General features: G+C 45.1%; 1 protein-coding gene across 8 annotated transcripts in view; it reads right to left on the bottom strand.

The window, feature by feature from the left end:
- RBFOX2 (RNA binding fox-1 homolog 2) overlaps positions 1-18,801 on the bottom strand; it is a 254,196-nt gene extending 235,395 nt beyond the window's left edge. For all 8 annotated transcript variants that reach the window (XM_073325006.1, XM_073325046.1, XM_073325025.1 and 5 more), the window contains exon 1: positions 18,416-18,801. In XM_073325006.1, coding sequence (XP_073181107.1) covers positions 18,416-18,589 — 174 coding nt within the window. In that variant the 5' untranslated portion in view covers positions 18,590-18,801. The remainder of the gene's footprint in view (positions 1-18,415) is intronic.
- Positions 18,802-19,800: the final 999 nt, after the last annotated feature.

Below are 19,800 nucleotides of genomic sequence, written 5' to 3' on the forward strand. Positions count from 1 at the left end.
CCACCAAGAAACAGGAACTTTAAGCACTTTTGGCAGAACAGCCTCTCTTTGTGAGGAACAGCAGCGGCCACCTGGGTAGTAGAGATACAAATTCTTCAATGGCCTCTCCTTATGTAACACTACAAGAGAGTCTCTCCTTTCACTCCCCAATACTGCTGGGTTTCTGAAGTCCAACATGCACTTACTTGTTAAGATCACAGAGGCAAGGGAAGACTGTCACTGCACAGGCCTGAAATATATTGCTGCCTCCTCTCTACCTCCTGCCCCATCCCCCCACCTGTTGGCTCATGTTGCCTTTCAAAAACACAGGTATGCTGCACCCTCTCCTTCCATCCAATCCTCTGCTACAGCCAGTTCACTTGGGGGGCGGGGGGACGGGGGAGAGACGGGACACACACACATATTTACTCTTTGTTGACCATCACTCTAGGTACTCCAGACTGAGTTCTTTCAGCTTGCTTCAGCCTCAGAGACATAGCACGGCTTCTGTGGTCAGTGTTCCTAGCACTAGTGTGTGAATGCTCAAGGACAAGCCTCCATTAAAGCTTGGTCTACACTAGGGATGTTTTCCAAAACAGCATCAGCAATGTTAGGAGCGCTAGTGTAGACAGCCCACTGACTGCCACAACCATATTAGCCACATTATCAATCCTGAAAATGTCATCAGCAGCCAGTAGACCGTCCTACACTAGAAACCTTGACATTGCTAATGCCCATGTGTTGATATGACATTAACTATGGGGAGACATTTTTGAAAGATAGAGCCTTCTGGAGCTTTTGCCAGCCCATCTGTCAGCTGCTATAGAGGGCCATTTTCTGCTGTTCAAGTTGCCACTAATGTCTGAAAGTCTAGGGGCTAGAAATGGAAGAGGAGTAAACATGGAACTGGAATAAAGTGGGGAAAGTACACCTGTAAATCAGCCATGGGGTTGGGCAATTGCTCCAATCTCTTAAAACCTGAACAGCTTTCCTATGCAGAATACTCTGGCAGAGAGCAAGGAGGAAATGGTACAACCTTCTCCATCTCACCATCCATTTTTCACTTGGAAGAGAAATGGAGAAAGTCTATACACACTGCATTCTTTTAATTAGTTACCAGGTTAGAGAGATGAAACAAGCAATCTCTAGGGATAGGGAGCAGTTCCATTATATGTATTTAGTTTTAAGTGAATTTGGTGCTGGCAAGAGTTGCTGGATTTGTAGCCCCTGGAGAAAAGAGTCTTCTATTTATGCCCTGGACAGGTACAACACAGGCAGCAACAGTGCAAGCACACAGCATCCTCCTCCACTGTGTCATCCATCACTGAAGAATCACCTCTAAGAGCAAAAGGGGCTACTCACCTTTCCGTTTCTGCAGACAGTCAAAGGCGTCATTAGCGCACGTTAAGAAGAAAGGCTGGCCCAGTGTTTAAGATCCAGCCTAGGACTCTGGAGACCTGGCTTCAATTCCGTGCTCCATCACAGACTTCCTAGGTGATTCTATTGCGATCCAGGAAGTGGACGGGCGGAGCCCGCCCACTGCTAAAGGACCCCCACTCGGCCTAAGGGGAGGATCCACAGGACCTGGAAACCAAATAATTCCAGGGGACTAATGAAATAACAGAGACAGGAGCGCGGTCAAAGGGTCAAACGAAGGGAACCTGATGCGGACACTGAGCAGAGAACCCTGGACAGCGCCCACTGCTCCTCAAAGGCATCAAGGGAGCCAGTGGATGCCACCCAGAGGAACTCTGCCCGGATGCGTGAATGGAGTTAGGTAAATCACTTAGATGCTCTGTGCCTCTCTTCCCCATCTATAAAACAGGGACAACAGTACCTCCCTACCTCACAAGGGCATTGTGAGGATAAATACATCAAGATTGTGAGGTGCTAGATACTATGGTAATGGGGACCAGGCAACTACCATGGATTAGAGTAGGGGGTGGCCAAACTTACTCAGCCTCCAAGTCGCATACAACAATCTTCAGAAGTTCAAGAGCTGGGGTGTGCCTGCCAGGGCTTTAGCCCTGCAGGGAGGCAGGTCTCAGGGCTTCAGCCCCATGGGAGGTGCCTGCCCAGGCTCCGGGCTTCAGTCCTGCTCCCGCTGAAGCCCCAACAGACATGCCCTATGGGGCTGAAGTCCCAAGCCCTCCCTCCCCACTGGGCAGAAGCCAGAGGTGACACGGGGGAGGGAAGAGAGAGAGACATGTGGGGTCATGTGCCCCCACACACACACACATTTTTGCCAGGATTTGCTGGCCCCACTCAGTCACATGGTGTCGCCAGGCCCCCTCCCTGCAGGGCAGCTGCTGGAGCTGGCAAGCTGGGAACTGTGGCCATGGGGAGAGGCAGGGGCAAACAGCTGGGAGCTGCATGGATAGCTGCTGCTTTTGTTGCTGCCTCTCCCCCCAGAACTAATACCTGGGAGTTGCAGGGAGGTGCCACTGAGGGTAAGAGGGGGAGCGTGCCTGTTGGGGCATCACACAAGCTATTGGGGGGAGCATAAACCTTTAAATTGGGGCCCCCCCAAGCAAGCACCAGTTGTCTCTGGCAGAAGCCCCTAGCCCCACCAGCCCGCTGCAAGGCAGAAGCTCTGAGCTCTTCTCCTCTCCCCCTCCCCGAGTCTGGTAGATGGAGAATTGGTGGGGGGTGGGAGGGGAGCCTTGGAGGGAAGCGGTCCGTGAGCCGCACTTTAACTGTAAAAGAGCTGCATGTGGCTCACAAGCCGTGGTTTGGCCACCCCTGGATTAGAGGGATCTAAAGTGTTACAGTTTTTGTAATGTGGACAATGGCTAACCAAAAAGTGGACCAGAACAACCAACTCACTGGGGTTGAAAATTTTACTAAATAGAGGATTAATCCTACTAAGAAGAAGAAAGAAGCCTGCAAGGAAAAGGGAGCGTACTGGGATTCCTACTGTGCGGCTGTCCCTTAACCATGCTCAAAGGCTCCTTCAACCTCTGGCTAGTAGGTACCTGACAGAGGAGAGAACTGTCTCCTGCCCCAAAGCCTCAACTCCTTTAGAAGCTGATAAAGGAAAAGGAATTCAGAGGACCTCCTCTACTTTACTGTTCCCCCTGCATCCATTTTTGGATTATCATCCTCTCTCTTGAATGGTTACACAAGGGCCTCCCTTTACTGCTGTCCCTCTGCTTTACCCACAGCAGTATGAGTGTCATGCAATTATTGTCAGATTCACTGCTGCCCAGAGGGTTCTCAACTGCAGCAATGAATTGACCAGTTTTGTTAATTTAATTCTGCTTCATGGGCAAGCTGTAAGCAAGAACAGAAGCAATGGAGGTGTCTAGCAGCAGACTTAACAAGACCATACTGTATAGATTCATATTTTGTGGGTTATCTTCACAAACATAGTAGCTAGAGACTTTCTTTTTCATTCAAGTTTAAATTCTGAGGGATTTAAGGATGCAAGTCAATTTTTAAGCCCTACCAAGTAATTTCACATAGTGGACTGAACTGCCATCAGACAATGATGACTTTCAATGACTACTAATCTAGGCCTAATCTTAATTGGCACCTCGAGGTGAAAGTCTCTGGACTCTGAGTTCTATCCCCTGAGCAAGCTGCACTACCTGACCTGGCGTTCAATTGGAAAGTAGCAACCAAGAGATGAAAGGTGCCATATCTTATTCGTAATCCTGTGAGCTCTCCAGTCCCATAAACCAGCAGTTCTCATCCAGGCTATTCACAATCAATTGTATTCTTTTGCAGTATCTTGACAGTGATAGTTGCCTCCGTGATTAAATGACAAACTATATAAAATACTATGCTGTAAAGCTTTACACAACAGAGCCTGCAAAAAGACTGAGGTCCCTAGCCCCAAGATAGACTAGCCCCTGCATTAAAAGAGGACCAAAGAGGGAAGGATTCCTAACTAAGAATCGTCCATAGATCTAAAACACATCCCTTCAGCAAGTTCGTTGATTTACAGTTCAACTGCAAAGCTCACCAAAACCACACCCTGTGTGCCCACTTATGCAGAAAACCTTACCAAGGTCTGAATTCACACACTGCCCCCCAACAGCAGCAATGCCCCATAGCCACTCTTGCTGAAAGGAAGAAACCAGGAATTTAGGCCTGGGCCTTAAAATCCTGCCTCACAGTGCAAGTAAAATATTCTAATAGAAAGACAAACCAAGTAACACTCTGAACCTCTGAACTCTGCTCAGGAATTCAAGAAACACAGGAATCCAGAAATAGTCTTCTCAAAATAAGTGGAAAGGGGGAACTGATGTAGGATAATGACTATTTTAAACTAATCCAGAGGACAAAGGATGAGTGCAGAATACACGTTAGGAAAACATTCAGTTTATACACTCATGTGTGTGTTTATTATTGTAGACAGAGTTGATAGGAATGCCTATAGTTAAGGTTGCCTAACACATTCCATTATAATTAGACTTGGAAGGATCAGATTTGTATCGGTAAAGGTCAGTAAAAGTTGATTTCACTGTACACACACCCCCCCCCAAAGAAAAATATTTCCCATCAATTATACTTGAAATTTACAGATTGACAAAACAAGAAAAATGTTGCTTGAGAACTCAGAGTTTGATTTAAAGATATTTACTTTGTATATTTTGACACGTGATGTTGCCAATTTGTGTTAATCGATATAAAGCTTTACCATTTTGAATCACAACATCTACTGTCATTAAATAATTATTGTCTGACCCCTTTATTATCTCTCACCACCACAATTTCCCACAACTGTGAAAATTTAAAATCAACAAAAAAATAAAATGCTTAGAAACAAACATTGATATTATCCAGAAAAATTACCCAAAAAAATCAAATTCTGCCAAACCTAATTATAAGATCCTATTTTCAGTTGTTTATGGCTCTCTCAAAATGTAACTGTTCAGACTGAAATTTTCCATGCTAGATGTCTGCTTCAGAATTTTTAAATTTCAGCAAAAATGGTTCAATCATTTTCTAGGATTAAATTTGAGGAAAATATGTAGTTTTGTCCATGTTAAAAAAATCCATAGACTTTTTTTGAAAAGCAGTAAAGCCTCCATGCTTTGGAGCAGTCTTGAAATTTGGCAGGGGCTTGCCCTTGTTTCAGGGATGTGTATTTTGCCATCTCATAAAAATCCACCTAAATTTGGCTAAATTACAAGCCTCCAGAAAATCTGAGTTCAGTAGACACTTGGTAGCTTTTGGCAACTAACTTCTCCAAAGACTCCATCTGTATTAAGCATAAAGAAAAGGAGTACTTGTGGCACCTTAGAGACTAACCAATTTATTAGAGTATAAGCTTTCGTGAGCTACAGCTCACTTCCTCAGCATCTGAGGAAGTGAGCTGTAGCTCACGAAAGCTTATACTCTAATAAATTGGTTAGTCTCTAAGGTGCCACAAGTACTCCTTTTCTTTTTGCGAATACAGACTAACACGGCTGTTACTCTGAAACCTGTATTAAGCATGCAGCCCAGGGGTGTAGGGGCTAAGCAAGACTCTCCCTGCAACTGCTTCTGGTGCTGGGCCCAAGGAATGAGACCAAGGAGTCTCTCTCTCCTGTTCTCTCAGTGTTGCGCTTAGGCAGTGAGGAGGAGAAAGATGAAGTAACTTGGCAGTAATTGCAGGGGGTGAGAAGCAGAAAGGAGATAGTGACACTCAGGCTGTAATTGGTACATGCTGGGGACAGGGACAGAAGAGTCTGTAACGACCAGAGACCACCCATTCCAGAACCTGAAACAAGATCCAGGATTCCTGAGTGTCAACATTCTTCTATTGTGAGCAAATAATCGTAAAACCTACTGGCAACCTGTCTCTCTTCTTCCCCTCTAGTGGCTCTGGTCCACATAGAGGCTACCAGTTAGTTACTCTGTTAGCTCAAGTGGCAGAGGTCTTTGCTGCTGATCTAAAGCTCCCAGCATTGGAGATAGGGAAAGTCCAGTATGATTCCACATGACAGAAATTGCTTTTCCAATCTTCTTTTTTAAAAAAAAGTTATGAAATTACTTCCAAAAATGCTGCATTAGCAAAATCTTAAGTTGCAAAGTCAAGAATTCAGAAGTTAAGAAAATGCCAGAATTAATGTGGTCCATGCAACCTCAATTCAGGAGCCCCCTTATGCATATGTATGATAAAATCGTTAATTACATGATCACATGCTACTTTTTGCACAATATCCCTGCCTCATTCAGTGCACAGGATGGACGGTGCTTTGACAATGAATCATGGCTGTGTACGTATATGAGGCCAGCATCCATAAGACTCTAGTTTGTTGCAGAAGTTGGAAGGCAAGTGGTGAATGAGGCAGGGGATTGCAGGAAAAGAAAAGATGACTTTGTGGTTTAGGTGTGCGAATACTGCCCTGGAGAAATAGATTCTATCCCTGCCTATGACACAAAGTTTCTGTGTAATGCTGAGCAAGTCACTCAAACCAAACTTTTCACAGGTGGTCACTAATTGTGTGTTCCTCATTTTTTAGGTGACCAATTTGAGACAGAGGATCTGATTTGCAGAAGCGCAGAACACAACTGCAAGTGAAGCTGATTAGAGCTGTGCATTGAACATAAAAAATTCTAAGTACTCTGAAAAAATCAGGCCTTAGATGTCCCGAAGCAGACACCCAAATTTAGTTCACACTTTTGACAATCTCTTTGTGCCTCAATTTGCCATCTGTAAAGTAGGGATAATACCTCCCTATGGCACAGGAGTTGCTGTGAAGATAAGATCATTAATATCTGTGAAATATTTAGACACTATGGTGAATACTTCTATAGAAAAGCCCATGAGGAAATTAATTTTGTATTCAGTGCAGGGTTTGGATGGTGTGCAATAAATAATACATAGGGCCACACAATGGATGATGACAATAAAAAGCAATATTGAATAGCTACCCCTTCAAGATCTGATCCTGCACCCATTTTAGTCAGTGTCACATCTCCCACTGATTTCAGTGGCCCCAGTGAACACTGTCCAAATAATATGTGATCATGTAATTAAAAGTGTACCATAATGCATACACACAAGGGAGCGGAATTAAGATTGCAAAGGCAACCTCCATTCTTGCATTTCCTAACTTCTTAGTGCTTGACTTTGCAATTTTAACTTTTGTTCACATATTGCATACAAAAACACTATGTTACAATGGCAGAGTTCCAAAATCATGCTTTTCTTTAGTAAGACATTCATGGGATTCAGTTAGCAGCCAAGCCATAAACACATGTGTGTATGCATCTGTGCTCCATTACAATAGTTTCAAAACAAATGCATCATCTTGCTACTTACTTCACACAATCCCTCACTGCTGGAGCCAGTGTGTTATGATAACGGAGATTTCCTCAAGTTCCTACAAGTTTTCAGGTCTGGACTAGTGGGAGTTCTGGCATTCTATATAGGAGACCCAAGTTCAAGCTCCAGTTCCACATTTCCTGGACCAACATGGACTGGAAATAGACTGTTCTCAAACATCCCAGATCACCCAAGGGTTTGAGCACTCATGTTAGAACCCCAGCCCCTCACTGACTAGATTGGCAGAAGCTGCAAGTGCTTGTTGTGAAAGTTAACAAGCAAGTCTTCACTCTGAGCCCAGAATCCTGGGGGAGTGCCACAGAAAGAGACAGTTTCCTGAGAATCCCCCAATACTCACAAGAACGGAGAGGTGCCTATGCAACATCCTCCATGCCAATGAGCATGAGGCTTTCACTCAGAAGTAAAAAGGCAGCAGAGGAAATTGGAGAATCCATACACAGGCTGACTTGGGAGGGGGAGACCTCATCACCAGTACCTTTTCTGGGATAAGACTGATCTAGAGCACTGGTTCTCAACCAGGGGTAGGCGTACCCCCTGGGGGTACACAGAGGTCTTCCAGGAGATACATGAATTCATCTAGGTATTTGCCTAGTTTTACAACAGGCTACATAACAATCACTAGCAAAGTCAGTACAAACTAAAATTTCATACAACTTGATTATACTGCTCTATGTGCTACATACACACACACTGAAATGTAAGTACAATATTTATATTCCAATTGATTTTATAATTATATGGTAAACAAGAACATAAGCAATTTTTCAGTAATAGTGGTTGTGACACTTTTGTATTTTTATGTCCGATTTTGTAAACAAGCAGTTTTTAAAGTGAGGTGTAACCTGAAGGTACACAAGCCAAATCAAACTCCTGGCAGGGATACAGTAGTCTGGAAAGGTTGAGAGCCACTGATCTAGAGGGCAGTGCTGAACCCTCAGTAGTCTATGGCCATCATCTTCATCATCATCATGTTCCCATTACGCCTCGGATGTTTAGGGCAGCGACGAAGCTCCTCCACCCCTGTCTGTTTCTGGCAAGTCGTTCAATGGTTCCCCAGCTGCGCCCCAGGTTTTTCAGCTCGGCTTCCACAGCTCTTCACCATGTTGTTTTCGGTTGGCCTCATTTTCGCTTGCCTTTAGGTGTCCATCTTATTGCTACTCTGGCGTTGGAATCAGTTTCCATCCGAAGCACATGGCCAATCCGTCTCCAGCGCCTCCTGGCAATGATGGTGCTCATATTCTCTTGACTGCACTGTGTCAATAGATCTTGGTTTCAGATTGTTCTGGGCCAAAAGATACGGAGGATTTTTCTGAGACAGGTTGTATGGAATGAAGATAGTTTGGACATGTCATACTTTGTCATTCCCCCGCATTCTGCACTCTAAAGTAATGTTGAAAGTACACAGCTCTGATAAATCTTGAGTTTGGTTTTGCTTTTGTATGGTAGATGCAGCATATTCTAGATTAAAGCTCCATTCCCACCCCCCTCAGAGAGGAAACTGCAACCACAGACAAATTATGTACCTGTGGTCCCAGTTACTGCCTTTTGCTATTATACTCAATACTAAATTAAGACTTAAGTGAGGCCTTGGTGGAACTTCACTCCTGGGCATCACCCCTGATGGTGGCAATTACCCCAGATGTCTGCAAAATTCTTCTAAAATAACAGAACAGGAAAAGCCTTGCAGAAAGCCTCAGCTAACAGAATGCATTCCAGGCCCTGGGAGGAGCCTGATCTAGATCCAGATCCCAGAATCTCAAGCGCCTCTAGGGAGGATAATTTGATATTCACAACACAGAAATGCGATAAGATTATTTCTTTAGCTTTTCTGTTAGGATTTTAGCCAAAAATAGAGGGAAGGGAGAGGTTTCAAAACCATCCCCCTCCTCTGCTTTTTAGTAGTATGGGTTTGTCCCATCTTTGCACTAAATAGTATTTTTATTCCAGTTGAGGCAATTATGATCAGGCAAACCAACAAAGCCATAAAGGAAAATAAACAGTACTCGTCTAACCTATGTCCCTGGAAAAAAGCATCCCAATTATCCTGTGCAAAGAATTCTCCCTTGGCAGAGGCAACAGGGACACACACAATCAATCACACTGGTAAGCAAGGGGCGGGGGTGAGGTGGTTAGTCTGCTGTAGAGGAGACTCATCCAAGCAGAAGTCTGAGTCCCACACTTCCTAAGTCACACAGACTGGAAACATCCTGTTCCCACATACCCCAGATTACCAGGAGGTGCTAGTATACTTGATAGGGTCCCAGTCTCTCAGTGACTGAGCCAGCAGAAGCTTCAAGAGCTTTCTTTGCACTGCCCTATAGGAGGCCCACCTTCAAATCTGGATACCATTCCTCACAAAATAAACTAGGAGCATCTTCCACAACTCCTGCTGCCTTAACACATGTTAAGCCACTTGAGCATATCATATCTTTCCCATACAGCTACTGTCCCATTCCAGTCCAGTCCAACAACAGAAACACTCTGGTAGCGTTCACTAGGTACAGTAGGTCTGCATGACAAGGCAGATGACGATGGTACTGGGATCGTTCACAAGCTTCTGCCTAAAAATATGGAGACAGCCCACAAGTGAGAATCCACATTACAAAATGATCAGACAGACTCTTTTTAAGTAAAGCCCAGTGCATACAAGGGTTGCGATAGGTTGAGTCAACATAGCCATAAGTATAGAAATGTGTGTGTATCTGCAAAACTGATACAAAGAGTGGGGGGGAAGTGTTTTGAGAAAATGCATACACACATACAGCTGATGCACATCTTTCAACAGAGCATTTTTCTTGAATTCAGAAGTGACTGTGGTCAAAATGAAATTCACTGGAGAGCAGAGGGCGTTAATGCCCAAAACTCAGCCAAACAGCTTTAATCCCTAAACTGTGGGATTATCTCATGACAGCTACACTCCAGAGTCACCTCAATACCACTGCAAAATGTAGATCAACAGAATGCTTCACTGAACTGGAACTGGTTAGCTCTAATTGCCTCTCTCACTTTACTTTGGGATGCTCTTTTAATCCCTTAGCTGAAATATCTCAGAAGAGGCTTTTTACACACACACATAAATGCAGTCAATTAATATTTCATATGGGGAAATTAAATATTAGGTTGCCATGCCACCCAAAGCACTTGCTAATCTCCTCCCAGACCTTTTGCTCTCTTACTTTTACACCCAGTTATACAGGACAGCTCAAACTTTATCAGACTCACCAGTTGACTGAATGAAAAAGTCTTGCCTATACTGAGAATTTTCAGCACTTCTCCCACCGTTAGTCCAGCCCCAGTTTGATCCTAGCAGTACTAGCAACAGTGGAATCACTAGTGTATACTAGGCATTTGCATTTTTTCAGCTGTGTCATCTGCACCACATGTACTCTAATGTTTTCACTATAATGCTAGACCAACAATGGGAAAATCCTCCGTGTAAATACAGCCACAGATAGAGATTGGAGTAAGGCAGGAAGCCAGCATGTCACTCTGGCTTCTTACAATCCTCAAGTGACTAGCGCAGGGGTGGGCAAACTACAGCCCACGGGCCGGATTCAGCCTGCCAGCCATTTTAAGCTGGCCCTCGAGCTCCCGCTGGGCAGGATCTGGGACTTGCCCCGCTCTGGCGCTCCAGCCAGGGAGCAGGTTCGGTGGCCGCTCTACACGGTTCCCAGAAGCTGCAGCATGGCCCCCCTCTGGCACTCCAGCTGGGGAGCAGGGTCAGGGGCCGCTCCATGCGGCTCCTGGAAGCCATGACATGGCCACCCTCTGGCTCCTATGCACTCCAGTGGCCCACTCTGACGCTCCAATGGAGAAGGGACATGCTGCTGCTTCTGGGAGCCACTTGAGGTAAACGCTGTCTGAAGCCTGCACCCCTGAGCCTCTCCCCACGCCCCAACTCCCTGCCCCAGCCCTGATTTCCCTCCCGCTCTCCGAACCCCTCATACCCAGTCCCACCACAGACCCCGCACCTCCAGCCAGAGCCCTCCCTCCCCTCCCCCAGCACCAGAGGGCCCCCCCCATCACACCCTGAACTCATTTCTGGCCCCACCCCAGAGCCCACACCCCCAACCAGAGCCCTCATACCCTCCCACACCCCAACCCCAATTCTGTGAGCATTCATGGCCCACCATATAATTTCTATTCCCAGATGTGGCCCTCGGGCCAAAAAGTTTGCCAACCCCTAGACTAGTGCCTCCTTCTCAACAACAACTATAAAAACTGTGAACTCAAGTATATTGTGAAATGGAGATTCTGCAAATGAAACCACTGGAAATAACAGAGTAGCACTCACAGGGGAAGCCTGGAAGGCCAGCATCCTGGTCGCATTGTGCTACCCTGGTTATGAACCTCATTGGCTAAGTGGGCAATAAAGTTTTCAAAATGACCACAGTGATCCCAGGATTTCTGTAAAATGCAAACATCCAGCTGTTTCTAATTGGAAATATTATAAACTAATTGTTCATAGAGCACCCAACCATATATGGAAAGAAAACAGCCCCCAGAAGAACCAGACCTTGATTTAGCTTCTAGACTTGCAATTCCAGCTATCACCTTTAAACATACACCTCTAAAATCTAGATAAATAATGACATACTCTCTTGGTGTTCTACTGCATCAATCTGATTTGTGGGGGTGGGAATTTCCTATCTTCCTGAATGAGGAGGGAAAGAGCCAGCTATAAAGAGCTCCCGGCTTCTCTACTGGTCACAGCCTTCAGTCTATTCCCAAAGGTTCCCTTTAAACTTGGGGAAGAATATATAAAACCGTCCCAGGTTTTCACCTATGAGGCAACTATTTAAGCTCATACCAAAGTGGACACAAGAACAAATGGATATAAAGCAGCCATCGGGAAGTTCAGACTTGAAATTAGAAGATTTCTAACAGCCTTCCAAGGAAAGCAGTGGGAGAAAAAGACCTATCTGGCTTCAAGATTAAACTCGATAAGTTTATGGAGGAGATGGTATGATGGGATAACATGATTTTGGCAATTAATTGATCTTTAACTATTCATGGGAAATAGGCCCAATGACCTGTAATGGGATGTTAGATGGGGTGGGATCCGAGTTACTACAGAGAATTCTTTCCTTGGTATCTGGCTGGTGAATCTTGCCCATATGCTCAGAGTTCAGCTGATCACCATATTTGGGGTCGGAAAGGAATTTTCCTCCAGGGCAGATTGAAAGAAGCCCTGGGGGTTTTTCGCCTTCCTCTGTAGCATGGGGCACTGGTAACTTGCTGGAGGATTCTCTGCACCTTGAAGTCTTTAAACCATGATTTGAGGACTTCAATAGCTCAGACATAGGTGAGAGTTTCATTGCAGGAGTGGGTGGGTAGAGATTCTGTGGCCTGGATTGTGCAGGAGGTCAGACTAGATGATCATAATGGTCCCTTCTGACCTTAATATCTATGAATCTATGAAACTGTAACATCCATAAAGAGATTCTAAAAAAACCCAGAGAACAAAAGTCAACAGAGAAATAATTATGAACCAGAGGAATTATTATGCACCTCCACATCAGCATGAATATGACTGTCCACATCCAAAACCTTCTGCAAACCCACAGTCTCCCAGTTAAACTCCCTCGACATCCCTCACTGAATCTCAGACAGGGGTTATTACAGAAAATGAAACTCAGTTCTATCGTAGAATATTCTACATTCCTGGTATTCCTCATACAGAGATGGCCACTGACTAAGTGACAAAAAGGAGGAAAGTCCAACCCCAGTGTGCACCTTCTATAGCATCTCCTTAAACCATCTGCTCCTCTTTGTAGGAGTTAAGAGGACCTGGTAACCAGCCAGTTTCCTAGGAATGAACCCATACCATAAAAGGGTGGATCAACCTGACTCTTCCTACCTATTACAGTCCCAGTCAACTTTTCTCCTTCAGAATCCAACCCAGTCTTTGGAAATTTGTTACCAGAGATGCAAGAATGGCAAGAAGGAGAAAAAGCATCATTAGCATTGAAAATATCAGTGGCCTGCTTAGCACACACCTTACTTAAAGATCCATTAACGCCCAGTTAGATTTATAGCTGACAAGAGGCAATTCCTTTCACGTGCCGCAGAGAGATACGGAATGCACGTGACATATGGGTCGTTTCCAAAAGAAATGTGCTGTAAAATAAAGTCTCCAGCCAGACTTTAGTAGCAGATTCATAGTACCCCCACCGGTACCAGGTTCCTCACCCACAGAAGCAAAAATATTTTAATTCACAAAACAAGGCATGTCCAGATAGAAAGTTTCCCCCAGATTAATTGGAAAACACAAAAGGGTGGCATGGGTGAGTAATTCAGCCCCTTCACAGGCCAATCAGAAGAGAAGCACTTGGACATTTTCTCCAGCGGTGGCCAAGAACCTATGCATCCCACTCAGCTGGCATCCCTTTAATGCCACAATGAAGAGGGCATGGAGGACATGTCCAACCCAATGTTTTCCATGCTAATGATGTTTTTCAATTCCATTCTTCTCCCCACATTTTCTCCTAGAGAAGGAGAAAGAGTGCACACTTCCCAGTTCAATGCCCCATTTCTCTCCTCCACCCCAGCACAAAAGTAAAAGATGTGCTTGTCTCAGTGGCACTCTTCCTTCAATCAGAACAACAGGCAACCTCTTGGAGAAGTAGTGGACCAAGGTGTTTCAAAGGCAACTTCAGAGGGACTGGTACTCAAGTGAATCAATGAATCACTTCTTCAGAACAGCAAAACCCCCAGAAAAAGAGTTACATTCTTACACCACAGTATTTAAATGGTTAATAGACAATGCAACAATGCACTTGGGACTCTGTTTAAAAAGTTTGCAAACGCATCCAAGCCCTCCCAGAACACATTACTGGTCCAGTATAGCAGATTTGCCACTTACAGGCCACAGGGAGTTTGACAGAAGCAGCTTATGTTGGACCTTCTGCTGTGGCTAATTCTTTCCCCCTCCCACAGCCTCATTAACAGAAATATGTCCCAGATTCAGATACCAGCTATGATCCGATTTGTCCCAATCCCAGCTCAAGCGGCTTTACACCACCCTACTAACAAGATCAGCACCGGCCAAACAGGGCTTATCCAGGCTGATCAGAGATGGATTAGATAATGAAACCCTAACTGTATAAGTGGTCTGCTAGTGCCAGGGTTGAAAGAGAGTGAAGAATAAGAAACTCAACATACTTAGGGGTTACATTAGCACCTAACGCACACTTTGTCCCCAGTATTAGCCTCTCAATATCCAGTTACTATCTTGAGTCTCTCTTTGTGACCTAGTTTTTCAATTCTATATACACAGACAAAAAAGCATCATTAAGTTTATGGAAGAGTTAAGATTTTTCAGTAATTGGGAGTTGATTTATTACAACATTACATTCTTCTTCCTTATTCACTGTCTTCCTAATGGTGACATTAATACATAATGCTCTAGCATAAAGGAAACTGATAGATATGGCAGTTCAGGACTCCTTCACAACCTTTACAAGCTCTACAGGCACAGAGTCTCAACGTTTTGAAGACAGCAGCTGCTAAGCTTAGTACCTCTCGAATAGTAACTAGAGAATGTAAAAGACCCGCAGGAGCCACAACGTAAGGTCACTGGCTTCAGATTATAGCTTCCATAAAACCTCCGATACTTACAGATCCGATATATGTGCAATTCACAATTCATAATTTCTGCAAGCATCATACCTAACTTATACATGGAGGATTTTCTAAAAAATTAGTGATTTCAAAAATTAAAAGTGTCTGGGCACTCTTTCTCATGATGGAAAATCAAGTATTAAGTTTTTATATTAAGGCATTGTAGTTATAAGGATAAATTTCCAAAACATTAAGAACCATCAATTTTTCTAAAAACAATAACGCAAAACTTACTTGTCTGATTAGCCTCAAACTTTCTACTGGCCCAGTCCCAACTACCAAAAAAACCTTCCAAAAAATAAACAAACCACTCTCCTCTGGCCTAAAAATAACCATGTGAAACTTCAGACCAAGAGGACTTTAACTGTAATTTTTTTCCTGTGTTGCTAGAATTGTATGTCTGCCTACATTACCAGTATGGAAAACATTCATATCTATTATTATTCAATATTTTTATTGTGGTAGCACTTAAAGGCCTCAAAAAGGGAATAAGGTCCTATTATAATAGGCACTGTACACACACAACAAAAATACATTCCCTGCACAAATTTAGGTAGGTCTTTTTCTACACAAAAGTTGCACCAGTTCAATTTAAAACCTGAGTTTATTTAATTTAGTTAAATCAGAGCAAACTCCTGTGTGAACAAACATATTGGTAAACTAACTGTAAACCAAATTAGCCACCATTATTTAACCAAACCAGTGCATCTCATGTATGTACACGAGACCAATGACATATGCCCTGGCTTTCAACTCCTAAAAGCTAGAAGAAGTTCATATCAGACTGTTCACGTATTCATTCATAATTACCAAGCTACATGCAACATACAAGGTTCCCTTCTATTCTGAGCAGCTTTTCTAGTGCACTCACGCATTGTCTTCACACTTCAAGACCTCTATACCAGGTAAAATATCATTGCAACCAGGGAGAAAGAGGTAAGTGTGTGCTTCCTGGCAGCCTCTGGAGGAGCAGGGGGCATTTCAAATTGAATGTGTGATGTTCCAAATCAAGTTCAGTTGATATAATGGTGTAAGAAAGGAGGGATATGAGGGAAAATGGGGGGTGTGAATGACGAGACAGAGAGAGAGATAAGAGGGTAGGGCCAGACACACAGGAGATCTCCAAACAAATACTTCCTGCTGCAAGGTAGTTTAAAAAAAAAAAAAGCCTCCAGCATCCGATCTGGAAATAACCATAAAATAAAAGTGAAGAAAAACCTGTATTGGCACTTGGGAAGTGCTCAGGAGAGAAACATGTTATCTCCCTTCAGAGACTATTAACAAAAACCACAAACCCAAGCAGGAATGAGAGCAGAAAAAAATATGATGAATAAATCAGGTTGTTTTCAAAGAGCTCCAACACATCCAGTGCAAGAAACAGCAGCAAGAAGCACTGAGACCACCCGCTTACTTCTCTAGCAGAAACGCATTGTGTAAAATATCTCCAGAGAGAAAATAAAAACACTCCAAACAAAAAGAAAAGGAGTACTTGTGGCACCTTAGAGACTAACCAAAGCTTATACTCAAATAAATTGGTTAGTCTCTAAGGTACCACAAGTACTTCTTTTCTTTTTGCGAATACAGACTAACATGGCTGTTACTCTGAAACTCCAAACAAATGCATCTGAAAAAGGAGAGAACATTTCATTAATGATAATCAAAACAAAAAGGGGCAAGAAGATAGAAGAATCTTTCATGTGCTGACATGTCTGCCTTCAAACTCTAATAATAAGAGGTAGCGCTCTTTTTGCCAATCTTGGGAACAACCCACATAGGATGGTCTTTTGTTTATCAGCTGCACCTCCAATTAGTCATTATTTACAAACACACAAGAGCAAGATATGGCTAAGTGTAATTGATTATTAGAAATACACATGCAGGATGGCAGAAACATTTGCCTTTGCCACTCCCGTCTGTAGCATCTCCCAGGGCAGCGCTGCCATTACACAGTATACAGAAGCTACAATCAGATACAGTACACAGAAGCTACAGTCAGAGGGAGATATCCAGCCATGTGGGAAGGAAAGGCCCAGTGAAGAACAAACAGCAACAAGACTGTCCCCAGGAGAAATGTACCCTTGATAAATTAAAATAGTTCATTGTGATGACGTGCCCATGTGAATTCATAAACTCATGCCCACCTATACCTATGGGAGAACAGGCTCTAAGATTACAGACCAGATCCTCCTTGTTCCTTCATGTTATCCAAGACACCTCTGCACCATACACTGAATACTCCAACCCCAAAATCCCTCTTCCAATCCTGTAAACTAGCACTGAACTCTTATTTTCTATATTCTCCCATTCATTAAAAACTGGAAAAAGCAGAACAAACAGCAACAACAACAAAAGTAGTAAATGAAGTCCACAATCAGCAGCTGTCACCAATCTGAGGCACCCAAGATAGAAACAAGCATCCAGTGACTCAGTGCAACAAACATAGTGATTTGGCAAAAGAAAATATGTTAAAGGAGGGCAGCCCCCACACTGGATGCCAACAATTCTACAACGTTCTTTGCAGTTTTAGATATTACTACACCTTTAACATAGGAAAAGTCAGTACTTAAAAATCAAACTATGGGACAGAATGGCATATTTTTAAGGTTGTGTTATTTTTTTAATAAATAGGCATCTGGAACAGTAAAAGAGATCAACTTGAAAATATCAGGTCTGAAAACCCTATACATTCTCTTGTTATAATAATAATCTGAGGTATTATTTAATAAATAGATTAACAAAAATATGTATCTATTTTGTTTACATTGTGCATTTGAAATCACTTTGCATCTAGTCAGTTTCACAATTTCTCTTGTATAGCCCCCTCAGTTTCTTCATTGTTGAGGAGACCCTTACAAACATCGGGGGAAACAACCAACCAAACAAAAAACTGTATAATTTGTTTTTAAAAGGAATTTTAAAAAAATAAGCCCATTTATTTAAGAGCGCACTAGCAAAAATAACAGTTTGAAAAGTAAGTGTCCCTTTAATCGAAACACTGAAATCCTTAGGGCCACACTCCAGAACCAGCGTGTATTATTCTCCATTAGAAACAGTAACTTTTTGGATTCTGTTCGGCACTGGGACAAGGAAGGGCGAAAACCGCTCTCGGAAAACTGGCTTCATTTCTGCTGTAGGGACCATGAAGCTGCGGGTGGGGAATTGACCCACGACCCAAATCAATCCCACGACCCAAATCAATCTCATTCCCCTACCTGCCCAGGGCCAGCCCATGGCCCCCTGCTCCGGAGAGCGTCCCATCCCTGCCCAGGCCGGCGCCCTGCTCCTCCAGCACCGGCTTCCTCCTTCCCGCAGCCTACCTGGCCGGCTGCTTTCCCCCAGCTCTCCCGAGCCGCTCCCCCACAGGATCTGGTCCCGATCCCGCCACTCCTCCGATGCAAGGGTCTCGCTGACCCACACAACCCAGTTACGGGTCCCCGAGCTGGCGGGCGCCCCCCGGAGCCTGCACCAACCCTCCTCCCGCTCCGGCTCCGCCTGCCGGCCCCCCAGCGCAGCCTGCCCGGGCCCCGCTACCTGCATGCCGCCGCCGCCCGCCTCCGCCTCTGTCCTCAGCCGCTTGCAGAGGCCGGTCTCGGCGCCGTCCCCTCCGGGCATGGGCTGCTCCAGCTCCGGCTCCCGCTTCACGCCCCGGGGGGCTCCGCCGCCGGGGAGAAGCTGCTGCTGCTGGGCCTGGGTCCCCTCCGCCATCCGAGCCGGACCCCCCGGCCGCCCCGCGTCCCCTGCGGGAGCCGCCGCCGCAGCCGCGCACGGGCGATAGGGTCCCCGCTTGTCGCGCTAGCCCGGTGGCGCTGCGGGCCCGGCGCAGCCGGGGCAAGGGTCAGGCAGCGGGCTCCGGGCGCTCAGGAGCAGCGGGGTCCGTCCCGCGGCAGCCGCTCTGCCGAGCTACTCAGGCACTGACTCGGGCCGGCCACTGGGGAGGGGGCGGGGGCGGCGGCGGCGGGAGCAGCAGCCGGGGAGGGGAGGGGCCGGAGCCCCTCGGCTCTCTCCGGAAACGCCGGCTCGGGAGCCGAGGCGGCACGACCCCCGCTCGGCAACCTTCGGGAAGGGAGGGGCGGGGCCTCGGCAACCTTCGGGAATGGGGGCGGGTCCACACACGGGGCAGGGGGTACTTCGAGCCCGGGTGCCTAGAGGGCGGGGCGGGGCAGGGCAGCGGGAACCTGGGCCAGCTCTGTGGCCCCAGGGGCGGGGTCTTCTCTGCCCCATCAGGTTGCCCGGCTCAAGTCCAGCACCGGCGCGCTCCGCCGCTGCTTTGTGTCATGCTCCCTGCACCCCACTCAACTCTTGGGCCCGGGAGGGCGGAGGGGGGTCCGTGCCTGCCTGGGGGTAGTTTTCAAGGTGTGTTGCCTTTTAACCTCCTGGCATATGTGCATGCTCTCACGTTATGAGAAACAGGAGCCCCCCACATGGGCCTAGCTTATTATTCACTCGTATGTGTATCCCCCATTGTTTGTCTCCTGGCTGGACTACACAGTCCCCATCTTTTCAGTCTCTCTTCATACATAAATCTGTCCAGGTCTCTACTCATTTTCACTGCCTGGCTCGGAAATATCTCCCTTTCTGCTACATCTGTTTGAAGTAGGATGACCAAAAGTGAACACAGCACCTTAGGTGAGGGCAAACTCTCAATTTACATAATGGCATGAAAATTGGGGCTGTCAATTAACCACCATTATCTAAAGTGAAACAAATTAACTAGATTTTTAAAAGTTGCAATTAATCACAGTTTTAATTGCACTGTTAAACAATAATAAAATACCCATTTGCATTTATTATAAATATTTGAGGTTTTTCTACCTTCTTATATCTACTGATTTCAGTTACAACACAGGATAAAAGTGTACAGTGCTCCTTATATTTATAGTTTTATTATAAATATTTACACTGTAAAAAAGAAAAAA

This window comes from Lepidochelys kempii, chromosome 1, assembly GCF_965140265.1.
Source record: "Lepidochelys kempii isolate rLepKem1 chromosome 1, rLepKem1.hap2, whole genome shotgun sequence".
NCBI lineage: Eukaryota > Metazoa > Chordata > Testudines > Cheloniidae > Lepidochelys > Lepidochelys kempii.